We start from the raw sequence: 17,807 nt of genomic DNA, 5'->3' as shown, positions 1-17,807 counted from the left end.
TGGCCCATTTCACTTCTTTTAACCAAGACATAAGCTAGCTAGCTAGCTAACAAAGCAGCTAGCTAGCAAACACTAAGCCATTAAGTCGACCTCTACTTCACTCACTTTGACACATCCGAGTCATTCTAACCTCAGATCTTGGATATATCCCTCATTATTAGAGGGCATTTACAATTTTAGCATTAACTTCACAAAAACATCTACATTTACAAGCTAGCTAATACTCTAGCTAGCTCCCAAGCTAAGTAACTTAGCCTACTGCAGTACTGCACTTTTTAAGATCAGAAAAAGTAAAAGGTTATGGAGAAAAGTTGTGTTTACTCTACGATACAACATGGAAAGCATTCATTCAAGTGTGTGAATGTCTTAATTTGAAAATAGATTATGTCCCAGCGTTGCTAATATGCTAGAAATGCTACTGTGTAGGCAGCTAGCAAGTGTAGCCTCTCTCTCCTTGGCTACCCGAGTCACAAACACATAATTTATTACGTTTCTTAAAAGCTATTTAAAACAAAGTCTGCAGAATTCAACCATTGAGATGTAAATGAAGTAATTCACAGTGGTTTGACATGAAATTGTTCATTCTAGAGGATTGACAGGAATCATTTCATCTACTATCTAAATTCTCAAGCGATGCTATACTTGTCTTCAACTTTTAAAAGGTGAAAAAAGGTTTTCTTTGGGGACTATTTTGCCGTACAAAGCAGTATATACATCTCGCATAAAGAACAGAATGAATAAAAATAGGTTTTAGGTCAAAATCATCTTAAATTATATGCTTTGGCTATTTTCCTATTTTATGTGGCCGTGTAATATCATTAACTTCTCCTTACAACAGCCACTGTGGAGGTGGACCAAAAGGGCAGAGGGGAAAATCCGTGAGAAAGCGTCTTAAAGGAATTTATTGAGACGATGGAGCGTGAATTTGGAGATTGTGCACGTCATGCAACTCTTTCTGTTTCCCTTTCAGTTTAAATACCCACCTGGGCTGAGCACCATACCGGTCACCCCTCTGCAAAGGTGTGACAAGCAGCTGAACTTTGCCACAGCCTTAAGTAGAGGAGTCCACAGGTGCGCCAGGTTGGGCCTGATCAGCCCGAGGGCTTCTGGGAATTGGAGTTCCCTGAACTTAAGGTACCTTGCCACCGTTGCCCTCTGCTGGCGACAGGTGGCGCAGGCTGGGCCCTTACACGCAACAGACAATGTAAGTAATGTTTTAGGCTATACTAATGTTTATTAATGTTTAAGGCTTTGCTTTGCTTCACAAAGTCATCTTCATGTACAAGCTGAGCTAATACTCCAGCTAGCTCTCAGGCTATGTAACTTGACCAACTGTGATACTGCACTTTTTAAGATCAGAATAAAGTAAGAGGTTATCTATGTTTACTGTACAACACAATATGGGAAGCATTCATTCAGAGTATGTCATATTTGATATATAATATAATATAATATAATGTGTAACAAATAACAAATGACAAATGTACAATTAACTACAAACTAATTTTTTTTCTGAAAAAAAAAAAAAAAATCTGCTATTCCCCTTTAACATTTACGCTTTATGTTCATTTGGCACAATATAGATGTATGCAATAAAGTACATGAATGTCAATACGCTGTTTCAGTACACAGATAAATGTTATTCCAACCTGCAATAAAAGTACCGTGTAGCTTATTTATGAGTTACTTATTGATTTACTAACGTATTTATTCATGCATTCTGACTAAGGACGGTGTAAGGGGGGAGAAGGTGGGGGATGAGGAGGAGGATTTGGTCATTTTTCTTCCTGTGTGGTAATTAGATATTGACCTGCTGCTCTGTCAGTGTGTGTGCTTGTTGCCGACGGCGATGGCATTTAACGCCTGATGGCTCTCACCACCACACCACCTGCCCGTTTTAAACTGGACACACACACTGCCCCATCTGTCCATCCCCCACAGGACACTGCACTTACGTAAAAGCGCCTGTTGCTGGTGCGCATGTGAGCTGGGTGCATGCTGAAACAATAATGGGGCCTTCACCAATAGTTTCTGAGGAGCCTAGCAGCATCCTAGCAACCACCTGGGATACTACGGCAACCATGTAGCAACACCCTAGCAACCACCTAGAACGCCACAGATGCCATAGCAAGTGTCTGGCAACACCTTAGCAACTATGTGGAATGGCAACTGCCATAGTAGAAGAGATCAATCATTTTTATAATTATATGTATTACAAATACATATATGACAATAAAATAAAAAATAAAATACAATAAAATGGTGTCTGGAGACTTTTGTCTCACCCTGTATGTAAAATTCTATACATTTTTAGATTTTTTCATTTTAAATTAAAAAACTCATTTGTGATCATGAGTTAAAAGCCAGTTTTTATTAAACTTAAACTTGTAACCAAGTTTAATTAAGTTATTTAATCTTTTAGTACTTTTACTTTCGATACTTAAGTACAGTTGAAGGCAAATACTTCAGTACTTTTACTCAAGTGGAGGTCTAAAGGGAGGAAATTCTACTTTAATATTTTACCTTGGGTATCTCTACTTTAACTCAAGTACATGATTTGTGTACTTGGTCCACCACTGCATAGGTGTGCAACATTCTATACACTAATACATTATATTATGTTATATTATAATAGTAATAGGAACTTTACTTTGTTACTATATTTTTATCATAAGTTTTGTTTTGGAAGACCCCGCAATCCAGGATAGGATAAGACAGAATAAGAAAGCGGCTTGTTGTTCCAGCAGCAGTGAAAATGTTGCTAAACATTTATTTCTACAGGGCTAAATCGGCCTCCTATTCACCTTAAAATGGTAAAATATCGCAGTACGGAGCTGTACTGGCTGTCAGTTAGCTCTACCAAATAAAGTTTTTTTTTTTTTTTTAAGTATTAAACTATTTACGGTTTAAATGCGAAGCACCTCATGTACTCAGGCTGTAACTCACTCACTCATGTTTAGCAATCTGAAGGTTTTTCACAAGAGGGCGCTATTAGCATTGGTGCTTTGAATCAGTGGCGCTGGCTCCATACTTCCACAGTGACCATACTTTCACTCATGTATAATTTCTTTGTACACCTCTCGTTGCCAGATTATGGCCATTTAACAACAAAAGGTTACTAATTACCAACTAATATGAAATTAATGTCATCATAATCTGTACACACCCTGGGTTGTGACTTTTGCTTTTGTGTATTTGACAATAAAAACGTGGGGAAACTCAGATTTTCTAAGGTTTGCGTACTTTAAAACGTCTGTGTTGAGTGAAATGAAGAAGTCTAAGAGTGATGCTCTCTTGACGAGTCACTCTCAGAACACCAGCCTACAGCCAATTAAAGTACAGCATACACAAACTAATCATGCAGGACCTCACCTCCAGCTGAGCACACAAAGAGGAGGAGGAGTGATGAGAATGAGGGTGGATGAAGAGAAGAGAGACGAAAGGGTGTGTGTGTGTGTGTGTGTGTGTGTGTGTGTGTGTGTGTGTGTGTGTGTGTGTACACCTGCCGCAGATACATCTGCAATGTTACCTGCACTGCGGTGTGGAGGACAGAGGGGACGAGGCGGAGACTCTCTCTTTCTGTCTAGCTCTCTTCGTATGTCTCTATGTCACTCTGTCTCTCTCTCTCTCTCTCTCTCTCTCTCGCTCTATCTCTGTCTCTCTGTATGTCTCTCTTTCTATCTCTCGATGTGTCTGTTTCTCTCTGTATGTCTCTCTCTCTCTCTCTCTCTCTGTCTCTCTTTTTATGTCTTTCTATCTCTGTATGCCTCTCCCTATATGTCTCTATCTCTCTATAAGTTTCTCTCTCTGCATGTCTCTGTCTCTCTCTCTCTATCTTTGTACCTCTCTCTGTCTCTCCCTTGGTATGTCTGCGTCTCTCACTCTATCTCTCTCTGTATATCTCTCCGTCTATCTCTTTTATATATATATATATATATATATATATATATATATATATATATATATATATATATATATATATATATATATATATATATATATATATATATATATCTCTGTCGCTCAGTATGTCTCTGTCTCTCTCTTTGTCTCTCAGTATGTCTCTCTGTCTGTCTCTCTCTCTTTATGTCTCTCTATCTGTCGCTCTCTCTGCATGTCTCTCAGTATGTCTCTCTCTCTCTCACTATGTCTCTCTGTCTCTCTCTCTCCCTCTCTGTATGTCTCCCTTTCTCTGTATATCTATCTTCATTCCACTCTCTGTATGTTTCTCTCTATTTCTTTCTATGTATCTCTTCAATCTCTTTTAATATCTCTTTATCTTTCTTTCTTTGTCTCTTTCTGCTGTTTCTCTCTCTGTCGGTCTCTGTCCTCTCTCTCTCTCTCTCTCTCTCCAACTGATGTAGTTAGGTGGAATCAGATTACAGCAGTCCGACAGTGAGATCAGCTCAGATGAATAGACTATCAGTCTATAAACGACAGGCTATCAGTTAATTACAGTCAAACTCAGGACAGAGAAAAGCAATAATAATAAATATACATGGGGTGGCAAATAAGGGTTATAGTGCAAAACACAGCATCACAATACTTTGATAAGATACTGAAAATGCGACTTTTAAAAGTGTGTACTACAGATAGTACCGATTAGAGGTGGAGTTCTTCTGTAAGTCTGCACATCCATCAGTCTCTGTATTGTTTCTATGGAATATGATGTTCTGATTAGCTTTCGTACATCGTAAGTGACGGAACTGGCCTTTAGAGAGAACCAAAGAACACAGGCTGGAATTACATCCAAGCACACAGACACTGACTGACCTGACTGACACACACACACACACACAGCGGGCTGTTTACTGAGCACTGATCACTAATTATTGATGATACTGTAACTGGAAGCCTCAGTTAGTCCAGTGTGTTTGTGAGTGACGGAGAAGGACAGAGATAAAGAGGTAATATAAGTCACTAAATTAATGAACGAGGGCAATATGATGTGAAGTGTGTGTGCGTGCTGAGGGGCAAAACCCAGGGAATTCTAAGCCCTGCGTCATCTTTAGACCAAGTGAGTCATGATGGAGTTGGCTAAAACGCACTGCGGCAGAGAGAGAGAGAGAGAGAGAGAGAGAGAGAGAGAGAGAGAGAGAGAGAGAGAGAGAGAGAGAGAGAGAGAGAGAGAGAGAGAGAGAGAGAGAGAGAGAGAGAGAGAGAGAGAGAGAGAGAGAGAGAGAGAGAGAGAAAGAAAATGGTTATTACCTGAACTAACACATGAAAGAATAGCGGATAAAAGGGGAAAACCTCCAACATTCTAGGTAAACTGTAAAATAAAAACAAACATTTTTTTGTTGTTTTAGCTTGAAAAAGTTACTTAACTGCCTTAAAATGAGTAAATGGAGCGTCAAATTGTGGACATAACTATTTATGGTGCACCAACCACACAGCCTGTGTGTGCATCACAAAACACAATTTCTTGCTGAGCCAACCAACTATAAACTTAGTTCGACAGTTTTCTGTCTCATTTCTTCTTTTTACCCCTACCCCTTGTTGTCTAGTGTCTCCTTGCACCTTGGAACGGAGTTACAACGGGTAGTCGTTGAAATGAGACCCTCAAATAAAGAGCATCACTTCATTAAGAGCTACTAGTGCTGCTCTGCAGTGACCGCAGAGGAGGGTGAAGTTCAGCTCCTCACTGCTGAGCTTTAATTTACATTTAGGGATCATACGCCTTCAAAGAGGGGGGCAATTATTTATCATCACCCCTAATTCTTCAGTGATATGAAGCTGAAGTCAGATATTCACCAGCTTCCTGTTTGAATTCTCCTGGTCCACCTTAAATGAGATTAAGAGATTGGCTTTGGACAGAGAACCAGAGAGCACTGGCTAGAATTACATCCAAGCACACTGACACAGACTGACTGGACAATGTTAGCTACTAGCAGCAGTAGCAACCACCTGGAACACTGAATTTTAATAGTCCACTTTTATGGATACACTGTAAAAAATTAGAGGTCAACTCAACTCAAAATGATATAGTAACTGATTACGTGGCTTTTCTTGAGTTGATTCAACTTGGACACACAACTCAAATTTCTTTGTTGAGTCAAAAGTTCTCTTAGTGCTTTTAGTTCTGCGTCTCAGTTATGTAAATAAAATAAACTTGTTTTTTTTATACTCAGCTTCCTCACCAGACAAGACTATCTCCATCACACCATCCTGCGAGACATTGAGTGCACACTCATGGATGGCTGTGGCATCCCTGGGGCTCAAACTCACAACCTTCTGTTGGGTAGACAGCTCAGTCCACTGCACCACTCAGGAACACATGAAGCAACTCAGATTTTGTGTTTAATGTTTTAATGCTTAAAATGCTGGAGAAAATATTTGTTGTTTTGACTTTGAAGCGTGGCATCATCTCATGTGGTGGAGCTGTGTAATAATTCATCCCAACATCAGGAGGTTGCGAGTTTGAATCCCAGCAATACCACATTATCCGGTCCATTATCTGGAAACCCAGGAGGAGAATATGCCAGACGGGACTGTGGGATAGAAGGAGCGCCAGCTAGTGGGGGAACTGAGTAAAAAAAAAAAAAAAAAAAAAACCACATTGTTTATTTTATCTAACCGAGATGCAGATCTAGAAACAGTAGCTTGGAGAATTGACTCAACTAAGGCCTTTGAGCTGCATGAACTCTGGTGTCCTCAAGTTGATTCAACTCAAGAAAAGCCATGTAATCAGTTACTAAACCATTTTAAGTTGAACTGACTTCTCATTTTTTAGAGTGTATGGATGTCACACAGAGTCAGAAACCACATAAGCAGGTCTATTTCAGTTTACTTACCCACTCAACACAGCTTGAGGTTAGCAGTAGCGTGCTAGGATAATCGGTTGCACATAAGATTTCATTACGTTCGCTGCATTAGACTCGTAGCTCCAGTACAAAACTGAGCAAACTTCAGACAGCGCACCCAAGAAAAGGGTAAAAAAGGTCAAAACTTAGATTTTTCACTTTGGCCAACAAAGTTAAAGTGACCGCTCGTTTGACTGCAGCGCTGCAGGGTGTTTGTGTACCCAGGCCTGAACACTCAGGGCCTGTTCTGTCCTCACAAACACAGAAAGCCTCCAAGCGGATGAGTGTGTAATCGCTGTGGAGTGTGTGTAAGCGTGGCGTGTGTCCCTCCCGTCGGGAAAAGCAGTGCATTGTGCTGTGTGTAAACATGCATCGGGGGATAGTCGTGCTCAGGGACTCTTCAGGGACCATCTGACTTTGTGGTCAGACGGAGTTTTAGTGGGAGTTACATAAAGTCAAAAAAATGACCCTTTAGAATTTGCGGAAACAAAAGCATGGAGTGATTTTATAGGAATCAATGTCCTTTGAGAATAAGCTTTCAGTACATACCACAGTAGCTGGGATATTTTATTTATGACACACGCGCATCTTCTAAGCCGCTTCTCATTCTGGGTCGCGAGGGGGGTGCTGGAGCCTATCCCAGCGGTCATTGGGTGGAAGGCTGGATACACCCTGGACGGGCCGCCCGTCCATCGCAGGGCACATTTTATTTATTAATGAACATGAATTTGATTAAAAATGAATGCAGAGAGTTTTCGTCATTACTTGACATTGAAAAAAACTGGACAAGGTTTGTTGCTACATAATGTTAAGTCAATGCAAACTGAACTGACTGTAAATATGTTATTACAAAATTAGATGTGAATAGCAAAATGTAAGTTATAACGTCTAGTTTTAACTCAACGTAGCATTCATGTTTATTCCTACTTAAAAGCCAATTGAAAATATGAATATAAATTCATGGGAACTTATATGGATGGATAGCGTAAGCGCTATGAGCAAGGACGACTTTATTCAAACAAAACTCAACGATGCTGACTTCACTAGATTCTTCCTACAACATCTTCATGAGATCAAGCCATTCCTGTGCCCTGAGGCCATGTGTGTGTGCTTGTGTATGACCTGTGAAGGTCCTGAGCGAACCGCGCCTGATTAGCACTAACAGAGCACGATGAAGTGGCATGGAAGCTGGCAGCAAGACCACAAGGCACTCTTCTCGTCTGCTCTCAGCTGTTCTCTGTAAAAACCCAACCTGTGGTTCACCTGTACGCTGAAGTTTTAGAAGTTCTGGTACGTCACTGTCAGCACTGCCGTTGGAAGGAGGCCATGGGAGGCCCTCAAACAATGCCTCAAAGTTCATTTCTGTAGTAAATCTGAAAGTCTGGTTCAGATTTACTTCATTTGAATTATCATTTTATAGCTTCTAGTACAACTTCGTCATACTTTCTTCTTGTTACAGCTTTAGCATAGCTAAACATTCTGTACTAATCTAAAATGAGTGTGTGAAGTTCTCTGACAATGTATAAAGAGAGTTTTCTGAGTAAATCTGGAAAGTCGGCACACTTTCTTTGATTAAAATTTCTTCTGATCCAACTTTACGAGTATAGCTTAATCTTACATGCTAATCTAAAACGAATGTGGGAAGTTCTCTAGCGACGCGTAAAGCTGCTCTCGGAAGAAAACCTTGTATCTCCTTTTTTGTCGTTTTCCAGTTTTTGAGATCATATGAAAATGTCTGCTGCCCTTTATGCTGTGTGTAAATTTCATGATGAATCGATGAAAAGAAACGGCCCAAAAATGACTTGGAAAGACGTCTGGTTCCATTGACTTGCATTAAAGGTAAAGCCGTTTTTCTCCTTCTCCTGTAAAGTGACCACTTGGCAGATACGAGGTTTTCTTCCAACAGCAGCGATGCGATCTGGAAAGTTGGCGCTCTCTTTGATTGAAGTTTCTTCTGATCCAACTTCAATGTCACTTTCTTCGACACTGTCGTTGCACTGTTAGCATAGCTTAGCCTTATATGCTAATCTAACAAGAGTGTGGGCCCAGATAGCGAGCATATTTTGGTCCCTTCGCTTGATAAGGTTGGCATCCTGCTGACCGTATGCCAATGCTGGTCTACTCTCAGACCACCCAGATTATAGTCCTGCACTCGTCCTAACTAGTTATTGACCTCTTTCAACAGATTTGCAGCCGTTTGTTTTGGAAAATAGACAAAGACAAATATTACAAACAACGGAGAGAAAAAAAAATTTAGGCTAAATGTAAATAAATTTTGCTGAAAATGTTGCTGACACAAAATTAGTCACCAAACCAATTTACAAAGGACAACAAAAGAAAGAAACGAAGGTAAAATTAGGAAAGTTGACGCTGAAAAGTGGCATTTTGTCTAACATTCTGCTTTACCACCAGCGAGCTGCCCGGAAAACGCCGAGCAAAAAGCCAGCGGGCCACCAGGTTTGCTATCAGGGGGCCTACAATCCTCTCGCTATCTGGGGGAAGTTCCCCAACAACGTGTCAGACCGTTTTCTTAGTAAATCTGAAAATTTGGTGCAGTTTTATAACTTTTAGCACAGCTTAACCGTCTTTCATTATACTGTTGCTGCTGTGTTGGCGTGGCTCGATCTTGTGCTGATCCAACAAAAGTGTGAGATGCTAAGCTACGCTAACACAGCAGCTACTGTTTCATAGCTTAGCACAGCTTAACCTCACACACTTCTGTTTGATAAGCACGAGGCCACGCTGCACTAATACAGCGGAACAAAAGTGTGGGGGGGGTTTACAAACAATCGAGTCAATCTGAACTCTATATACACAGTTTAATATCTTCTGATATAACTTCACTGTCACTTTCCTTGAAGTGTTAGCATAGCCTAACCTCACGTGCTAATCTAACAAGGACGCGGGAGGTTCTCTAACTCGTGTGTCATCCAATAACTTCGTTTTATCTTTTCATTTCAAATTGAATAACTTCCAGCTCAGTTTCACCGCCCTTTTCCTCGCAGTGTTAGCACAGCTTAACCATACATGCTAATCTGAGAACTGTGTAGGCACTTCTCTAAGAGGACGTTCGTTAGGTAGGAAGGTAAATACTGGTCAGCACATGGCAAATGACTGTACATTGCTTTCTACACAAACTATTAGACTTTTTAACTCTAATATTTTTTGGCATGACTTTAACCCTCTATTGCAGTGTTGCCTCAAGGCAACAAACTCACGTTCCTCACTTTGCAATGACATTGTATTTATTCAAAGACAATGACAGGGTTAACAGTAAAGGGAAGAGCTTGAGTAAGTCAATAAAAAGGCATGTGCTTCGTCACACTATCTCTGAGTGGGCACGTTAACCTCCTTTTTTAACATTCAGTATCAATTTTTTTTTGTTAGGGGAATTTGCAGAAATGTGCTTTGTTGCCTAGAAGCAACACACAGTGCGACAGTGGAACGGAGGCAGTCACAAGCCCAGGTCTCAGCGCTACAGGGAACACGGCTCTACATCATTTCTCCTCGTTACTGCAGAATTGGAACACGATTGTGTGTGGAAATCGACCGCACAATGACGCATCATGCTTTTGCTTTAAATTGCAGCAGATGTCAGCACTGCCTCAGAGACTGCGTGAGGCGTAAGTGGGAGTGAGGGTAGATCTGCCTTACACGACTGCATATGTGTTCGTCCTCAGGGCCAATAAGGTTCATGTGGAAATATGACTAAGGTCATCATTCTGTGTGTGTGTGTGTGTGTGTGTGTGTGTGTGTGTGTGTGTGTGTGTGTGTGTGTGTGTGTGTGTGTGTGTGTGTGTGAGAGAATGTCCTTGGCGCCTGCTGAGCCATCTGGACCCCACTGTAGGCTAGGATAGGTCTGGGTGAGTACGGATTAAATAATCTGATTACGAAAGATGAGGATTAGCTCTCTATTCACTGTCTAATTCACACGCTCTCGCTCCACATCTCACTCGGACTGTAAGGCCGTGCGATATGTCTTTACCTGTTAGCAACCGTGATACTGATGCTGCAGGTTGAACTCTGTGCTGTGAGCTTCGTGACCAATCACAGGCTCGGGTGAGTTGCTGTGGCTGTTCTGAAGAATCAGGGTTTTTAGGTAATCCAACAGAAGTAAGTTCTTTTGGTCAAACCCAATGCAGTTCGTAAACACGTCACATTATTGGTTCGCCAGTGTCTTGTTGACATGTTGTATGCGAAGGTGATGCTAGGCCACACACCCTGTGAGGATGTCTTTACTCAAATGGTAGCAAATCACACACACACACACACACACACACACACGACAAGTAGGTGTGTTCTCTGAAATTAAATACAAAACCCCTAAATCCCTCTTAACACATTACTCCTCTGTCCCCTCCTCCCCTCCCTTCTCGTCCATTAATCTGTCCATCCCTCTATCCTCCAGTTCTCTACTGTGGCTTGCAGTTTTGCAAGAACTTAGAGCCACTGTACATAAGACTTTTGCACAGTGGCTTTAAATTATGTACATTTATAGTTATCAGAACAAAACCTCGTATCTCCATTTTTGACGTTTTTCATTTTTTGACATAATATGAAATAACGTGTGAATTTCATGACGGTCTAAAACAAGCAGCTTAAAATTGCTTAGAAAAAAAATTCTGGTTCCATTGACTTACATTAAATTTAAGTAGGTTTTTTCCTTCCCCTGTAAAATGACCATTTGCGATATATTGTTAAATATCTCCATACTGTAAACCTTTTTTTAGCTTTCTATTTATAATTGTTTATGTTGTAACTCCTCACCGTCCCATGTGTGATATAAACCAGTACCTCATGTGCAAAACTCCACGTGAATTTCAGGCAAAATATCCTTACAATGTAAATACACACACACACACACACACACACACACACACACACACACACACACACACACACACACACACACACACACACACACACAAATATATATATATATATATATATATATATATATATATATATATATATATATATATATATATATATATACATATACATATACATATATGTATTTATGTGCGCATAATATATATATATATATATATAAATACACACACACACACACACACACACACACATACATACACACACAATTTCTCAATGCAAAATACCCTTGAAGAACCATAAGTTATATTATATATATATATATATATATATATATATATATATATATATATATATATATATATATATATATATATATGTATATATGTGTGTGTGTGTGTGTGTGTGTGTGTGTGTGTGTGTGTGTGTGTGTGTGTGTGTATATAGCACCAAAAAGAGTTCTTCCATTGTTACAGGCTTGACACCATAACAGTAGACAAACTCTTTTTGTTGCTATATAGAACCTTTCTACGTTCTAAATCAAAGAGCCCTTTAATCACACAAAGGCTTCTTTCATGGTTCTACATAGAATCATTTTCTCTACCAAAGAACCCTTGAAGAACCACCCTTTTTAAGAGTGTATGCTCCTGTATGGTATGTGCTCTGGTGGAAAGGAAACTGCCCGATATCTTTTCCTCAGTCTGTGTGTCCGTCACACCCACATGCTCACGCACACGTACGCGCACACATGGAAACACGTATCACTTTCTCCCTCCGTTTCCCAGCTATTCGGTTCCCTTCTCTTCTAGAACCGGACACCTCGCACTTCAGAACAAAAGCGAATCAAACTTCACGCTCTGTTTTGCTCCGCGTCCGTCCCGCTCTGCTTTGCCTTGCCCTCTGACCTGCCTTTCGGTCAGAGATCTCAAGAACAAACAGAGATGAGGATCTGGTTCCTTCGTGAAGAAAATCAGCTGCTTTGTGTTTTCGATCGTAGTTCATGCCTCAGGAGAAGAGCGCAGCATGAATAAGTCATGCTAACGCTGCGCTAACCTTGGGGCCACTGATGATGGAGGGGGGGAAACGGTAGGAGGGGGTAATCCTACCTTGGGAACCCAAGGACACACCGTCACTCAGGCGTTCGTGCACACCGGGCACGACCCATGATAACCACGTCTGAAAGAACCAATCAGGCCTTCCTCACAGCCTCCACACCCATTTAATTCACTACACTGATCTAGGAACAGGCCTCGCGAAGCAGGAGTGCAGTTCTAGGACATAAGGGTCAGTTCCTGGACATCTGGTCTTCCAGTCAATTTATGTACTAAATAGTAATGCTAATGATGCTCCCCACTGAACGTCCAGTAACACTTTACGTGAACTCTCGCACATCATGCTGACATAACCATGCCATAAACATGACTGAAATGAAGCTATGAATTATGTAGCGTTATTAACTCTAATAAAATATTGATAGTTTTATTGTTACATGGAAATAATAATAATAACTAGAAGAATGAACTAACATTAAGTTGCCTTCACAAGGTTGTTGCTATAAAATCCCAGATGGTTGCTAAGGTGTTGCTGTGTTATTTTAGGTGGTTGCTAAGGGGTTTCTAGGCCATTGATATCCCAGATGGTTGCCAAAGTGTTGCTAGGCTGTTGCTATGGTATCCCAAGTAATTGTTAAGGTATTGCTACAGCATTGTCATGGTATCCCAGGGGGTTGCTAAGGTGTTGCTAGGCTGTTGCTATGGTATCCCAAGTAATCGTTAAGGTATTGCTACAGCATTTTCATGGTATCCCAGGGGGTTGCTAAGGTGTTGCTAGGCTGTTGCTATGGTGTCCCAAGTAGTTGTTAAGTTGTTGCTACGGCATTCTTATGGTATCCCAGGTGGTTGCTAAGATTTTGTAGGCCATTGATATCCCAAATGGTTGCTAAGGTGTTGCTAGGCTGTTGCTATGGTATCCCAGGTGGTTGCTAAGCTGTCGCTAGGCAATTGCTATGTTAAGCCAGGTGATTACTAAGGTGTTGCTTTGCTAAACTGTCACTCGTGAAATTGATACAAAAACAAGTGTAGATTAATAAAACGAACAGTAAGCTGGCTTAATAATCAGCATAATTATTAATTTATTCATTACCCAATACAGCTTGAGTATCCCAAACCCATACTCTAGTAAGAGATTCTGATCTGCAGTCCAGACGCAAGGGGCTGATGCCTGACCAAAGTTCCTAAAAATTTTGACTCTGGAACCGTAAGAAGTTGGTCCACAGACCACAGCAGTAATAAATCACAATAATTATCATGTCATTCTATTATACTTTATTACAGTAACACAATATTATTATTATTATTATTATTATTATTATTAATCATTACCCACTCAACACAGATTTATCATCTTATCCCCATATACTGCTTACAGCACTTGTACTAAAAAGTCTAATTCAAACACCCATATATATCCTCTGTATAACCTCTATAGCACATCATATAGAGTGATCTTGCCAGAGTGACCAGTGCGGTACTGCCCTTATAGACATCCTGCCCCTCGCTCTTCATCAGCACCCCCCGCAGTCAGGCTGTAACCCAGCCGGCTGAGTGCATACCAACTTTGGTAATGTGAGCTTAGTGCAGGTGCAATACTGGAACATGATCTGTCCCTTTCTCTCTCTCCCTCTCTCTCGCCTCATCCCTTTCTCCTCTCACCCCCCTCCCTCACATCATGCCCCTCCCTTTCATCCCCCCACACATACACGGCTCTCACCTGCAAATCTACCCCCCTCCCCCACCACACACACACGCACACACACACATGCACACACACACACACACACTGTCCCAGTGCGTCCTCACATGTCTCAAGGTGAGCCGTAACAGTACGTACAGTAAAATCGCCCATGGCTTCGCTCGCCCTTCCCCTCTCTCTCTCTCTCTCTCTCTCTCTCTCTCTCTCTCTCTCTCTCTCTCTCTCTCTCTCTCTCTCTTCTATTTACTTTTCTCCTCTTCTCTGTAGGTAACATTATCTCAGGATAAGGGATTTGTGACACAACTATCCATATCACTATTTCTTGCACAATTTGCCCATCACAGTCCACTGCAGGTATATCCTCCCCACCCCACCCGTATTCCGGCAAGCCCCGCCTCTCTGCGCCAGCATTGGCTACTGATGTTCCCTTTCCTACGCCTGGATTGGCTAGCAGTGTCACCTCCTCGAGCGTTAGGATTGGCTAGTAACACCCACCCCTCCTCCCTCATGCGCTTGGCTACCTGTTTCCACCTGTATTGCTGAAAACCACGCCCTCTTTCGCTCGGATTGGTCGTTCTTCCCCCAAAGCCCCGCCCCCTGCTCTTACCAAGCCTCCTGTGCCAAGGGCGGGAAGCGCGTGAGTATGAACGACTAGCCTATCCTAGCGCAGCAGGGCGGGGTTTTGCCGGAAAACGGGTGGGACAAAAAATAATGCTGACTAGCATCACTGCGTCACTGCGATATGCCGGCACATGCCTGGAGGAAGACCACCACGTCTGACCACGCACAAAACATGACTCGGCACTTTTGAAGTCGTCATTTCTCCCGTGCTGGGAATCATTCATTCGCCCTTAAAACTACAATACCCACATCTGAGCATCCGGGACATCAGGTCAGCGGACGATATGAATGACCATCGGTTTTCCATTCGCGGATTCAGAGGGGCGAGTTTATTAAAGTGTCCCTTATGATCTGATGTGGTAAAATAGCGGAATAAATACTCAAATAAAACAAGAAATCATAGAAAGCCGAGGAATCCCTCTCGTTGCCGGTTTGCTCTGACGCAGTCCTGCTTTACCGGCATATGCGTGTGCGCGCGCACGCGCGTACCGGAGGGGTAACGGCTTTAATCCGCCGTGTTATGTCACGAACGAACGGACTGTCCGCGCGCGCGCGCACGCGCGGGCGCGTGTATCAGAGCCGGTAACCGCATTATGACGCACGCGGGCTTCACCGGCTTCTAGAACGACAATAACAATAAACAAAACAAACAAAGTAAAAGCTGGGAAAGGGAACCGCAGAGAAACGACGGGAAATGGGAAAGTGTGTGTGTGTGTGTGTGTGTGTGTGTGTGTGCGTGCGTGCGTGCGTGCGTGTGTTCCCATACACGCTCACACGTGCGCCATACGTGATAAGTTATAGTGCTTAGTGCTGAATTAGCGCGATGTAAGTTCGACGGCGTGCATCACAATAGGAACCGGCGTACGTCACAATCGGAGCGCTGTGTGTCACAATGCAGCGGCGCTAATGGAACGGTAATTAAACACCGTGCCAACTTATCACTGCGTTAAGTCGAGTCAAGCGCGCGCGCGCTGATGTGCCCGAAGTGCGTCTGTCGCAGTGAGCTGCGGGCAAAAATAAATAAATAAAACAATCCCGCAACACATTCAATGTCATCCTGTCAGAGCCGCATATATGACTCTGCAGATTCACACAGGCACGCGCGCACGGGCGCGCGCGCGCACTTTATATACCTTCAGATGTAACTCATAATAAAATGATAGGCTGTAATAAAAAAGTTCAACTCTTACCCCCATGACTGCGCACTCTCCTCAGGAGCTGAAGCCAAGCTTTCGGGACGAAAGAAAAGGAAAACAGAGAAAAGAAGGTCTAAAGGGAAAAAAGAATTAAAACGCGTGAGATTAAAAAGAAAAAGAAAGAAAAGCCCGTTTGGGATTTTCACCGCCCTGGGCTGAAAGCCGAGGACAAGGCAGCGGAATAGTCAAAAAAGTTGCCACGGCTCTGTGGAACAAGTTGCTCCTCGGGCCATAAAAAGGTGACGAGGCTGGAAATGAAAAGAGAGAGAGAGGGACTAAATAAAGGAATATGAAATGAAAGCAGAGAGCAGGGCAGTGCAGCTGCTCTCCGTTTAGTTGCGGCAGAGCCGGCAAAACTAAAGAAGCCGCACTGTCCCGGTTTTTTTGGAGCGACCTTTTTTTTCCCTCCTCCTCTCTCTCTCTATTTCTCCCTCTCTACCTGTCTCTCTCTCTCTCTCCTTGCGCTCTCTCTCTCTCTCTCTCTCTCTCTCTCTCTCTCTCTCTCTCTCGATGATGATGCTCGTATCGCTCCGCCTGTCCGCAGCACCGCCCCCTTCACGCTGCGTGTATCCCTCCGCCTCGCGAAAAGCCGCGTTTGGAAGCGAATGAAAGCCTCGGCTTCGCTCGTACAGCTAAAAAAAGTCCCCACAGCGTCACACTTTGAGAAAACAGCGAATAAAAGTCTTCAAAAGGGGCAGGTGGAAAGTGGCCGCTTGAGCTCTATCGACGTCTTTCACGTCCAGTCAGCGTGCAGGCCGGCGAATCGAAACGGGCCAATCAGCGAGCAACGGCGCCTTCGCCCCGCCTCCGTTACTGCAGAAGTCTGGAGACTGCACATGCTGCTCTTTTCTGCTGAGAAATGCTTTTAATGACTCTGTAAGCGGTGTGCTGCATGGCATGTTTTAGGGAAGGCTCAGGCCTGGCTAGGGCTTTAAACTGGTGAAGGGATGAGATGGTGGCGTGCGGATGCAGGTGTGGGGGCTCCACTGCAGTAGCTGGAGGCCTCGGAGGCTCTCGCACACTGCCCGAATAGCCTGTCGTATTATCATGCACTCATTTTCTCCTTGTGTCGTAGCAGTTGCGGCCTGTATTGATGATCACATCTGTACTGGATGTACAGTATCCTCTCTAGCAGTGTTTTCCAGTCCATGTCCTGGATGACCCCTGCACCTCCCCTGCTCTAACACACTCATTTTAACCTCATGAAGGGCTCGTTAAAGCAGTTTTACACAGCTTTCCCCTGATCAGCCAGGACATGTTCGGTTTCTGAAGACTCTGACTCTGCATTTTGCGCTGGAGCTTATACTGCACAGATACACCTCACCAGGTATTAGCACTGCGAAGTCTGCGGGCCTGAATCATCGCACTCGCCTCGGACCATGATGAGTTGTTAAAGGAGAACTCCAGCGCTTTTTCAAAGTTTCTACATGATTAAATGTATAACACTAAATGGTCAAAGAAATCGTTCAGAGTGGTTTGGTGTGAAATGCTCCGTTTTACAGAAACCTACAGCCAGATTCGTTCACAGTGGTGGGGATAGGAACCAGGCGGCCACCTGTGAAAGGTCCCTCTCGGAAAGTTACTACATGACATGGTTATGAGTTCACTG

General features: G+C 42.8%; 1 protein-coding gene across 1 annotated transcript in view; it reads right to left on the bottom strand.

The window, feature by feature from the left end:
* atp1a3b (ATPase Na+/K+ transporting subunit alpha 3b) overlaps nucleotides 1-16,604 on the bottom strand; it is a 46,698-nt gene extending 30,094 nt beyond the window's left edge. The window contains exon 1 of the mRNA XM_017706072.2: nucleotides 16,193-16,604. Within this exon, the coding sequence (XP_017561561.1) occupies nucleotides 16,193-16,198 (6 nt within the window). The 5' untranslated portion in view covers nucleotides 16,199-16,604. The remainder of the gene's footprint in view (nucleotides 1-16,192) is intronic.
* Nucleotides 16,605-17,807: the final 1,203 nt, after the last annotated feature.

This window comes from Pygocentrus nattereri, chromosome 3 (genome assembly GCF_015220715.1).
Source record: "Pygocentrus nattereri isolate fPygNat1 chromosome 3, fPygNat1.pri, whole genome shotgun sequence".
Taxonomy (NCBI): Eukaryota; Metazoa; Chordata; class Actinopteri; order Characiformes; family Serrasalmidae; genus Pygocentrus; species Pygocentrus nattereri.
Note: the sequence above shows the minus strand (reverse complement) of the source record. Positions and strands in the feature narration are given on the sequence as shown.